The 12,568-nt window shown below is 32.7% G+C and overlaps 2 protein-coding genes across 2 annotated transcripts; one reads left to right on the top strand and one right to left on the bottom strand.

Annotated features, from left to right (window-relative positions):
* The first annotated feature begins 3,393 nt into the window (after positions 1-3,393).
* LOC130993917 (auxin-induced protein 15A-like) lies at positions 3,394-3,786 on the top strand. The gene has a single exon (XM_057918953.1). It carries the CDS (start codon positions 3,394-3,396, stop codon positions 3,784-3,786), a length of 393 nt encoding a protein of 130 aa, XP_057774936.1.
* A 1,133-nt stretch (positions 3,787-4,919) lies between these two features.
* On the bottom strand, positions 4,920-5,885 carry LOC130993916 (uncharacterized). Its single transcript, XM_057918952.1, has one exon. The coding sequence runs from the start codon at positions 5,883-5,885 to the stop codon at positions 4,920-4,922; it is 966 nt and encodes a 321-aa protein (XP_057774935.1).
* Between the last annotated feature and the right edge of the window lie 6,683 nt (positions 5,886-12,568).

Below are 12,568 nucleotides of genomic sequence, written 5' to 3'. Positions count from 1 at the left end.
CAATCATAAAAGTCAACGATTTGACAATTATCAGTCAAGAGTACAGATGAGATCATGTGTCCGCCCGGCCGGACACATGATCTAGCCACCCACCGGTCATACGTATTCTTGACTGATAGCTGTCAAATCGTTGAATTTTATGACTGATAGTTGCCAAATCGATCAAATGTGTAAGACTTTCACAAATCTTGTAGTATTCACCCCCTCATAATATATAGGTTCAAATCTGGACCACATATTTTATTTATGTGGCATACTAAGTACGAGACACATGTCAGAGGCCTTTCAAGGCAAAATATATATAGGGGTAAAATAGAAATAAAATTTATATTTTACCCCTGTGTGTATTTTGACTTGAAAAGTCTTTACGCTCCTAATACACCATATACACACATTGTGTGGTCCATATTTGAATTTATATTATACGAAAAGGGGACATGATTCATTTCCTATATATCTTTCTCTCTCTATTTATATATATATAGGAATGAGATCATATAGATCACAATGCTTATAATAGATCTCTATATCCAAATCTTGACCACACATTTATGACATGTGGCGCATCAAGATGGTGACACGTGGCAAGGATTCCAAGGCAAAATCTGGAGGGGTAAAATTGGAATGTAATTTTCGGATTTAATAATTAAAAAAATATATTTTTTTTTTAGATTTTCTCAAAATAGATACTCCCTCCGTCCACCAACAATATGCCACAATTTCCTTTTTCGTCCGTCCACAAAAAATATGCCACATCCATTTTTAGTAGTAGGGTCCACACCATTCCACTCACATTTAAAGTGGGACCCTTACTCCACTACCAACTTCACTCACATTTTATTAAAACCCGTGTCGAAAGTAAAGTGGCATATTTTTGGTGGACGGAGGGAGTATATTTTAGATGCATATAGTTTCACACAAAGATGCATAAAGTTTTCACATGAAATGCATAACTTTCAACAGAAAAATGCATTTAATTTTTCCAGTTTTGGTATTTTCACCACCCCACCCCATACCACCCCCCAATCCAGCCCACACCACCCCCAACCCTCCCCATTACCACCCCCCAAAAATATGCATGTTTCACATGCATATAAAATCAAACAAAAATGCATAAAGTTTTCACATAAAAATGCATTAAATTATACAAAAAATGCATTTCATTTTAATAAATCTGGTAGTTTCGCCACCCCACCCCTGCCCCTGCCCCCTGCCCCCCCCACCCCCACCCCCCCCCCCAAAATTTTTTTTTTTTTTTTCAAAAACTGATTTTCTAATTGCTGGCCCACCCCCACCCCCCCCCAAATTTTTTTTTTATTTTTTTATTTTTTTAAAAACTGATTTTCAAAAAAAAAAATTGGGGGGGGGGTGGGGGGGGTCAGTGGTCAGAAAATCAGTTTTTGAGAAAAAAATGGTGGGGGGGGGGGGTGGGTGGGTGGGGTGGGGGTAGGGGTGGGTCAGTGGTCAGAAAATCAGTTTTTAAAAAAATAAAAAAAAAAAATTTTGGGGGGTGGGGGGGTAGGGGAGTGGGTGGGGGTAGGGTTCTGGGGTGGGGTGGGGTTCTGGGGTGTGGGGGGTGGGGTTGGGGTGGGGTGAAATCTTATGCATATTGATATGAAACTTTATGCCTTTTTATATGAAAGTTCATGCATTCTCGTATGAAACTTTATGCATCTAAAATATACCTATTTTGAGAAAATATAATTTTTTTTTTTTTGAATTTCGAAAATTACATTCCAATTTTACCCCTCTCCAGATTTTGCCTTGAAATGCCTTGCCACGTGTCACCATCTTGATGCGCCACATGTCATAAATGTGTGGTCTAGATTTGGATCTACGGATCTATTATAAGCATAGGGATCCACCGGAACCCAACCCTATATATATATATATATATATATATATACATACATGAAATGGTTGTAGTCGCATTGCCGCCCCAAGCAGAAACAGAAAATTAAAAAATTAGTACGAGCCTAGCAGTGGCGGATCCAGGGGGGCTAGAGCCCCCCCCCCCAATTTTGATTTTTTTTTTTAATTTTAAATATAGAAATTAAAAATAATAATAAACTAAATACTCTGTTAAGAAATACAAATGGAACAGACTGAAAGCTAGCACTAATAATAAACTAAATACTCTATTAATATTTTAGGTTGTTGATCTAACAATACAAGAGCTAAACACTCGGTTTTCCGAAGCTAGCACTAATTTGCTTAGATGCATGGCGTGTCTTGATCCGAGAAATAATTTCTCCCAATTCAACATTGATCAACTTTGGGCCAGGTGATTATTTATTATTTCCACAATTACTAGCTCGGGTTCGCCAAGTGTCTATTCATATATTATTTGTAATGTAATAGACATGGTAATGAATGAAACTATTGTAGGTTTTTATTATTGTTGTTGATCTAATGACAAAAAAATAATTATTTATTAATTACTATATATTATATCCCAAAAAAAATTCCCGGGGGCTACCGCCCCCGAACCCCGTGCAAGTTCAACCCCCCCCCAACAAAATTCCTGGATCCGCCCCTAGAGCCTAGGGTATATTTGAGCCTAGGGTATATTGCATTAATTTGTTTTTACTTCCATAAGTTCTTCAACTTCTCACCATCGCATCATAAATGCTATAGTTTACCACTCCTTTTCGCATCTGCTTTTTTATCGCAAGTGTGAGACTTTGACAAATTACATGCATGGCAGACACTAAGCACAAAGATATACACATATATATATTGACATAAATAAATACAATTATCTTCAAATTAGCATATGATCAACATTTACCAAGGCCTAGAAAATAAAATATATTGTTCGCTAGTAATTGTCACATTTGAAATTATCTATTATTTTTTTCTTTGTGACGCATTACATTTGAAACCTATTTTTCCTTTGAGACGCATTTAAATCTTGATATATATCCATTTCTTCAAAATATAAAAGGTTATTTTACTATAAGAAAAATAGAAAATCAACTAGCTAGTTATGTTGTAGTCCGTCATATATTGTGGCACATCTAACTAAAATTACTAAATTAAGGAGCATAGCTGCAAGCAAATATAATTTGCGTTGACCAGATAAATATTGCACTACTGATCCCTTCAAACTGTTGTTAGGCTGCAGCCATTTCATCATTATTTATACACAAAATATCACTATTTATATATAGTTGACTGGCTGGTATTCAACTAAGTGGAATCCTTCTATAAATAGGCCAATCCAAATATATGAATGCACAACATATCTGAAAGGAAAAAAAAGAACAAGTGTTTAGCTAGAGTTCCACTGTTTCCTTGTTTTTCTCTACTTCTTGGTGAGATTGTATAATTATCAGAGAAGATCATATTTTATTGTAATATTATAGTAGTAATATATATATGAAAGAAAAGATGGATTTATCTAAGGGTGCAAAGAGAAAATTAGGAGTGTTGTCCAACATGTGGAAGAGGTGCAAATCCTTTAAAAAGGGAATGAAGGTGGCGCCGGCGCCGGTGGGGTATTTTCCGATCTACGTGGGCCCGGAGAAGGAAAGGTTCATGATCAAAACGGAGCATGTGAACCATCCCCTCTTCAAGAGTCTACTGGAAGAAGCTGAATCAGAGTATGGATATGGTCACAAGAGCCTCCTCATGCTTCCATGCCAAGTTGATCGCTTCGTGAATGTGTTGATGGACTGTGATGATGATGATGATCAACAAATTGGCTGCACTTTTGTTGGAAGGACTCAATCCTCTAACTACCATTTCCTTACCCCACCAACACCTACTGCCTTGGCTCGATAACAAAACTAAAACTATACATCTTCTTTCATCTTTTACAGTACTTCTGTAATGTCTATTAATATATGAAAACGCAGTTTTGGAAATGATCGTGTGATCAATATCAGTTATTTTTAACAAGTAAGATGAGCTGGCATTCGTTAATTTAGTAGATTATATTTCTACTTTGTAACAACGTCGTCGTCTGTACAGTAAGAACTAGCATTTGCACTCGTGCAACGCACGAAAAATATTTTTATATTTCATTATATATAAAATTTATATTAATTTGATTATTATATAAAAATTTCTAAATATAATTAAAAGATACTGTAATTTAAGATAAATATTTTAGTTTAATATAAAAAATAAAGAACAATTCATATTAATAAAAATTGATATTGTGAAAAAAGAAAACAATAGTATAAGTTAAAAGATAATTGAAAAAAATAGATTTATTCAAAAAAAAAGGAGAGAGGAGAGAGAATTTTCTTAAGTTTTTATTGTAACAGCCCTAATTTCCCGGGAGAAAAAGAAATGGGCTATGTGACAGGACTACTAAGTTTTACTTGAATAAAATAGGTAATGTGCCCTGAGGGTTGGGCATTTTGCCGTATTTAAATGAAAACAAGTACGACATTATAACATAATTATTCTCCCTATCAGGATCGGAAGTTCGAAGGTCTGAGACCAAGACAACGTCTCATACTAAGCACATGATAGATGCGGAAAACAATTGCTAAGAAAGTGATGGAGAGTGAATTAAAAGCTCGTATAAATGCTTGAATGCTTAATTAAATAAATATGCAACTCATATAAATTAAAATAAATGAAATTTGACAAAGTTCTTTTGTAAATCATTTTGTTGGAATTAAGATAAATTATTTCTCTTTACCCGGCGGTGAATTCTCTTAACTTCTAAAATCAAAATTACTCTAAATTTAGCTGTGAGAAGACGGGGTGTCACAATCCTTCCCCCTTAAAAAAAATTTCGTCCTCGAAATTTCGAACCTCTGAGTATCATTCTCAGCTTGTAGTTATCATATATTCTTTCTGGTTCGTAGTGACTCTACTAGAATAATATGTTTGCTTTTCTGATTCAACATCATCCCAAATGATAACTTATTATCACTACGAATTTCACTTATTCTAGTACGTCAATTCTTTATGGTCGTACCTTCCACATCTTCTGGTGCCTGAGCTTGTTGTTGTCGGTCAAGTGCATATGCTCTTGCTATTCGAATTGGCCTTTGGCCTCGTTTTCTCCCTTGATTCTGAATATGCTGTTGAGGTCTGTGTGGGGTTCCTGGGCATTGTCGAGCAAAGTGACCATTATCTCCACATTTGTAGCAAGCGTCGCTCCCAGCTTTGCAAACTCCGAAGTGATTTCTGTGGCAATTCTGGCAAAACGGTACTTGTTGCTGGGTATTTCGCTCTTCTTGTTGGTTTTGCTGCATTTGTTGATTAGTCCCTTGCCATTTTCTTTTTCGTTTGTTGTTGTTGTCGACACGCTTATTGTCTTGAATAAGTGTTTTCATTTCTTCTGGCATCATAGCTTCAATATCTCGTGCTCTGCTCAAGGATTGAGCATATGTTAGTGTTCCTTGACTAGCCAAGGGCATTCCTATCTCGTGTCGTAGACCTCGCCTGAACTTTTCAGATTTTTTCTCCTCAGTATCCACCAAGTGTGGAGCGTAGCGTGATAACTGGACAAATAGTCTGTCGTACTCAGTGACAGATTTATTCCCTTGTCGAAGATTCCAGAATTCTGCTTCTTTCTTGATTCGATAACTCTGAGGAATATACTTCTCGTACAACTCTGCTTTGAAATTTTCCCACGTGTATTCCTCCCATTGTTGTGGCGACAATGTCCTCTGCACTGACTCCCACCAATAGTCGGCCTCGTCTGTTAGTTGAAATATAGCACATGTCAAACGCTCCTTGTCAGTAAGACCCATGAAGTCGAAGATTCGCTCCAAGCACCGTATCCATTTTTCTGCATCCATTGGATCTCCCATTCCATTGAAAGTGGGTGGGTTGTGCTTTCGGAACCTTTCACTTGCTCTGCGTTCTGGTGCACCAGGTTCCTCGGCGTTAGGTACCATTCCTCCTTCCCCAGCCATTTTCTGTAGTAACAACTTGATTAGTGAAAGCTTAACGACATCGAAAAAAATATATGACCAAAAATAACGAGGTATGTTGCAAGAGAGACAACAACACACATCAAGGCGTGAATGAACGACTCATACATCAAGGTATGAAGATTTATGTTTATATGTCTCGAAAGAAGGCTTTCAAGGGCATTTAGAAAAAAATAAGGTCTTTCCGAAAGGATTTATATAGATATCCAAAATATCAAGGCTTTTGAACACAAGAAATAAGGCTCTTCAAGGATTTATATATATGACACATATATGTCCAACAGTATTGGGGCTTTTAATCGAAAGAAAATAAAGGTCTACAATAATAGGTTTACGTTTAGAAAGTGTGTGTGTATATATATATATCTATATATCCGGTAACTCTACTATATAGTGGGATATTATGCTTGTAGCTTCAAATTCTTGTTAGCTTGTGGCGGGGTTCCGTTAGTTCCATTCCACCTATCTTTTTTGATTGGTACACGTTCTTGTGACGTCTTTGAGTCTTCCATACTTGTAGAGTGCGTGGAACCATTCATGCGTCTTTCTGCTTATCGTGGGCTCGTTTCTTCGTGTCTTGTTCTTCTCTTTTGTCTTTTCATGATCTATCTTTTCTAAATTCCACACTTCTATGATCTATCTCTTCGTATGATGTCTCTCTATGTTCTGTCTGCCTTCGTTCTATCTTTCTATTCAAGCATTCTAAGTTATACGTGCTTCCGTTGAGCACTCTAAGTTTTTCTTGATTCTTCTATAGCACTTCATGCTAGGAGTCTATCTCATAAGATTCTCATGCTACTATCTAGTGTATTTCTCTAACTACGAGAAAATTACACCTGTCTGAACTAATAACTGAGGCGACAAACTAGGTCTGCCTACTAATAGCTGCTGGTCATAAAGACGTAAAATCATTATGACAATTTCACTGACTGTTCTGACTGTAACATATAACTGATTCTGGAGTCAAAGCTCAAATGCTGGTCATAAAAATATGACAACTTTCTGGTCATATAAATGAATATGACAAATCTTTCTGGTCATATAAACATATATGACAATCTTTCTGGTCATAAAAACATGACAAACTTTCTGGTTATTCAAGCTAAAGCTCAAAATAACATCTTTCTGTGAATCTAGTTGTAAAATAATTACAACAAACTGAAATATTTTCTTTTAACAAGAACTCTTGCTTTTAAAATCACTTTAAATACTTGTACGCACTTTAAGTAAAAATTTGTTAAAATCGCGTACCTTTCTTTCTTGAGAGCGGTGTGAAGGCGAGCTGAGGGTTGCTGTGTAGCTTAGAAGTCTAGAGATGCTATTCTAGACTCAACATCAATGAAATAGCGGTCTCAGAGCCAAGAACTTTCGCTCTGATACCATTTGTAACAGCCCGGCTTCAGAGTTGACGGCTGTCCCCACAGACCAATACGAGTCTTTTCTAGCGTATTTTGTCCTCACTCGCACGCTCCCTGAGAAACTTCCCAGGGGGTTACCCATCCCGGAATTGCTCCAAGCCAAGCACGCTTAACCTTGGAGTTTCTTCCGTGTGGGCACCAGAAAAGAAGATGCATCTTATTGATATGAGTAGCTCAATCAAATCTTTTAAGCTCTCCTCGAATATGCAGTCCCATACCTGCATATTCTCGGAATCCCTCTCTTTCGGGTGTGTTCCGGTTCATCCCTGCGCCCCTCCGCTTGGAAGTCTTAACCGTAGCCGCTCTTTGTCCATACCTCTTTGCACCGGCGATCACTCCGTACTTCGTCCCCGGGCGTCACATTTATCTTTAAATAAATATAATTTTTATATTTTAAATCTAATATTTATATAACATATACTCCCTCCGTCCCCGAAATAAGTTCCTCTTTGGGGACGACACGAGTTTTAAGAAAAAGTGATAAAGTGTATTGATAGTGGAGAAAAATATGTTATGTAGTAATTAGTATTGAAAGTGGTGAAAATGTGAAAAAGTGTTACAATTATTATTGGGAGTGGTGAAAAAGTGAAAATAAGAATAAATAAAATATTATTAGTGGTGGGGTAGTTGTCCAAAAATAGAAATAACGAAAGATGAACTTATTTGGGAGACGTCCCAAAAAGGAAAATGATGAACTTATTTAAGGGACGGAGGGAGTATCAAATTAAAGCTCTTGTCATGATCTTTAATTTGATATGTATATCAAATATTTTATAATTAGTCGAATTTCACAATTTTAGAAAATAAATAAAATAGAAAAATAAAAAATTAAAGAAAAAGAAAAAAAGATGTATCACTTATAAATAAACCTTTAATTTCATTATAATCACAAATTTGCCATTCAATTTTGAAATTGATTTGAAATTAATTTGAAATTGAGAACTCCCATTTTAATATAGTATAGATTTCTAAATAATTATAAATCATTACACAATCGTGTCGAACAAATTGCTATATATTCACAATTTCGAAATAAGAAATTCACAATAAGTTGTCAAATTGTTTATTTAAATTTAGAATATTACTATCATAGTTCCTATACTATTAATTTTATTGTAATATCTAATTAAGTTAAATTATGAATTTTGTGGATTTAAGAAATAATAGAGGATATATATAATTATCAAAAAAATATTAAAATTATTATAATTAATTGTAGTTATAGTTATAGTTATGTACTTAGAATATAACTAAAATAATAGTAGATTATATAATTATTATAAGAAATAAATTGTGGAATTAAGAGTAGATAAATGAAGCATTTCGATAAATTATGGGATATAATAAAAAATTTCCATAGAGTTGGTTAAATGATTATGGGTTGAATCATTAATAAATGGAGTATATAGATTGATTAAGATACAAAAAAACATTTATTGCAAGTGAAGGTGATTAGAGAGAGATTTGAATAGTGAAATTTTAGAGTGACGTGTAGGAGAGAGACTATGAAATTCTATTTTCCTATTCTATATAAAAATTTTATAATTATTATTAGAAATAAGTTATGGAATTAAGAATAGATAAATGAAGAATTTCGATATATTATGGGATATGATAAATTTGTTCCATTGATTTGGTTCAATGATAATCGGTTAACTCATTAAATTATAATTTAGATTAGAGGTGGTCCCGGATAAACCCGGGTGTATCGTACACCCGAGTTGACCCGTACCCAGACCTGCATCCTGATTCAAACTCGCATCATGACTCAAATTTACTATATATTCAGTTATACAAACGACACTGCATGTAGTTAATAATCTTTTTTATAATAGGATTAAGCCTTAACCTATGTGGCATGCTTAGAATTGTTTCATTTCATTAATTTACCATATATAATCTTCATCATTTATTAATTAATTAACTATTACCTTCTAGTTCTATATAAAGATTCATTAATCTTAATATAATTAATAATAAATGTATAATAATAATAATAATAATAATAATAATAATAATAATAATAATAATAATAATAATAATAATAATAATAATAATAACTTACATATAATCTAAATTAATAAATTTTGTTATTTATTTTATATCGATAAAAATTAGATTTACTGTCTGACAAGAAAAAAAATTATAATTTATATATAATAAATGATTTTAATAGAATGTTAGTGATTAGATGTATATTTGTTATTAATTTTATATTTCTCAGAAGCGTATATATTATATGTATATGTTGCAATATACTATACTGTATGAATTTATATATACATACACACACACACACACACACACATATATATATATATATATAATATTTACCTTCTTAATTTTCAATAAAATCAATTTTAAATTGAGTTTGAATTGAGACATGCACGTGTATGTAAATTATAAACGGGTTCGGTCATTGATTTACATGTTTGAATAATAAGGCACAAATTCTATAACCTGATTACTTTAAAATAGATTAGAAATCTTTAATTATGTATTAAATTTATAATAATCTCAATCGAGTGAATATTTCATATGAATGACCTCATTTCACATTGATTTTTTTATAAGGTTTCACTAAAATAAAACTTATACAAGAAGAATCTCTTGCTCTCCAAATTAAAAATCTATATTTAATTGACGGAATGATTGAGACTAATGCAATTTGAATTGCTCCAAGCGAGATGATTCTTGGAACCCAATTAAATGATGATACTCACAAGTTAAATTTGTTCTTTCAAACTCCAAACGAGATGATTCTTGGAACCCAATTATAATATTTGAAACTAATAATGCATAAAACTTTGTCAAGATTTTTTCAAGTTCCATACAAAATGGTGTTTACAAGTTAGTTATGATATTAGAAGCTCAAAATCATACAATCTCACAAGTCAAATTTGATTTTTAAACCTCCAGATAGTGATGTTAAAAAAATTGACGCATAAAAGTTAATTTTTTGTATTTTAAGTTTTAGACGAGATGATGCTCAAAAGTCTGGTGTTCAAACATTAGATGTCGTCTTCTGAGCTTTAGATGATGATATGATCCTACAGGGTGGTTCAGGCGAGATAATGCTCAGATGAAATAAAATCTTCAATATTGACCTTTTTCCAAAATATTATCAAATAAAAATTTATATAAAAAGAATATTTATTATTCTAAATATTACTGGGATATATATCTTTTACTGGGATGTCTATTAATTTATTAAATATTACTAATATTATATTTATGAAGATATATATAAAAATATAAATCTTTTTTGTTACGTATCACGTCTTTCAGGTGTAATACGGAATCAAAAAAATACAGATAATAGATAATGAGTTAATACAAGACTTTAATTTTTAAACCGAACAACATATTAAAATATTATATGTATTAAAGGTAAAGCAAAGCAAACCAATAAACGATATTAACTATATTTGGTCATTAATTAATCACTAAATCATTTCCTTGTACTTAATTAGTAAAATTGATATATATATTAGGTTCAATGAAAAAGGCCTAAATGTAAGAAAGAAGAGAGAAGTAATCTCATCCGTTGATCTTATCTAATCTAACGAACATGATTTGTTCACGCCATGTTCAACGAATTTTTTCGTTGAACATTCGTGAACATATACAATATTTTTGGGGGTTCTGGGTTTCGACCCCCCATATGTTCAACGAAAAAATCCGTTGAACATGCCGTGAACAAATCATGTCCGTTAGATTAGATAAGATCAATGGATGAGATTACTTCTCTCTTCTTTCTTACATTTAGGCCTTCTTCATTGAACCTTGGCCTATATATATATATATATATATATATATATATATATATATATATATATATATATTTTTGAGCTGTAATGAATATGTTGCAAAACCTAAAAATGATAGTAGGATTTTAGAGATGACGTATTCCCTTGTATATGTTGTAGACCAACCCATTGAATTTAGTTAGATAGGGAAGTCAAAAAGTTAATACGGGAAGTCAAAATCCAATATATGTGGATTCAATAAAAAGGATGATGCAATATCCCATTTCTAGTGCTATATGAAGTCGTTGTAGCTCCGCCGCCTCCGCAAAGCATAATTAAAAAAGGGAAATTATATGGAGCCATAATTATGGCTGCCATAATACCCCTAAAATTTTATGGAAATAATTGATGACTAACATGCCCTTAATTTATTTAATTTTAATATATACATTGTTTAGTTTTATAAAAGTCAGCCGAATGATTCTTATTTCCAAATATATTAAACTCTTGAAAAGAAAATGGGAGCCATAAATATCAATTTCCAAATATATAATTTCCCTTTATTAATTAAGAGCATCTATAATTATTGGTTATTTATTACCGGAAGGTTCCTTCATTGATTGATTAAAACAAATAAAGTGCATGTTATCGTTATTATAAAACCTGCACTCGTGATATTTATGTCATGCAAATACTTAATTACATAGATTAAAATTTGTGTGAATGCTTTTAGTGCACAAAAATCTCACAAAATATTTATAAAAAAAATCAATTATTCATCTTTCTATCTTCATCCCAAATAAAAATCACTAAATAATTATGGGATTGAGTGCATGAATTAACACTTCTAATTTCCTCAAAACCGTGAGTTTCATATTTAAAAAAAAAAAGAAAAAAAAAAGAACATGGCTCACAACAAAACGAAGCGAAAATGAAATTAATAAAAATTAGAAGAAAATAAAACATAAATGCATCAAAGAGGAATGTAACTATGTAACTATGTAAGTATGGCGTGGGGTACGCTACCGTGCTAGATGGTGATACTTTTATTTATTTATTTATTTATTCTATTTTTGGGGTGGGGTGGGGTGGGGTGGGGTAGGGGAGGGGAGGGGTTGCCGCTCATGGCGTGGCTACTCAGGTGGAATTATTCCTTTTTGGTGTGGAGTAATTAGTTCAATATATAAGGAAACAAATTTTAATTAATTAAGGAATGAAATAAATGTAAGGGTAATATTGTAAAATAATAAATTAATTAATAAAAATAATTACACATATAATTATAATAACTATAAAATGACTAATTTAACCCATTATGGCTGCCATAATTATGGCCATTTAGCACTACCCATTAAAAAATTTGAAACAAATTGGTAATGCATTGATTTGTTTCACTTGTCACCACAATATCATAGATGCGAAGATGGGCGACTTTTACACACACACACACAATAAACACAAGAATATACACATATAAATAAATATTTACAAAAAGAAT

The sequence above is a fragment of the Salvia miltiorrhiza genome, chromosome 7, assembly GCF_028751815.1.
Source record: "Salvia miltiorrhiza cultivar Shanhuang (shh) chromosome 7, IMPLAD_Smil_shh, whole genome shotgun sequence".
NCBI classification, from domain to species: Eukaryota; Viridiplantae; Streptophyta; class Magnoliopsida; order Lamiales; family Lamiaceae; genus Salvia; species Salvia miltiorrhiza.
Note: the sequence above shows the minus strand (reverse complement) of the source record. Positions and strands in the feature narration are given on the sequence as shown.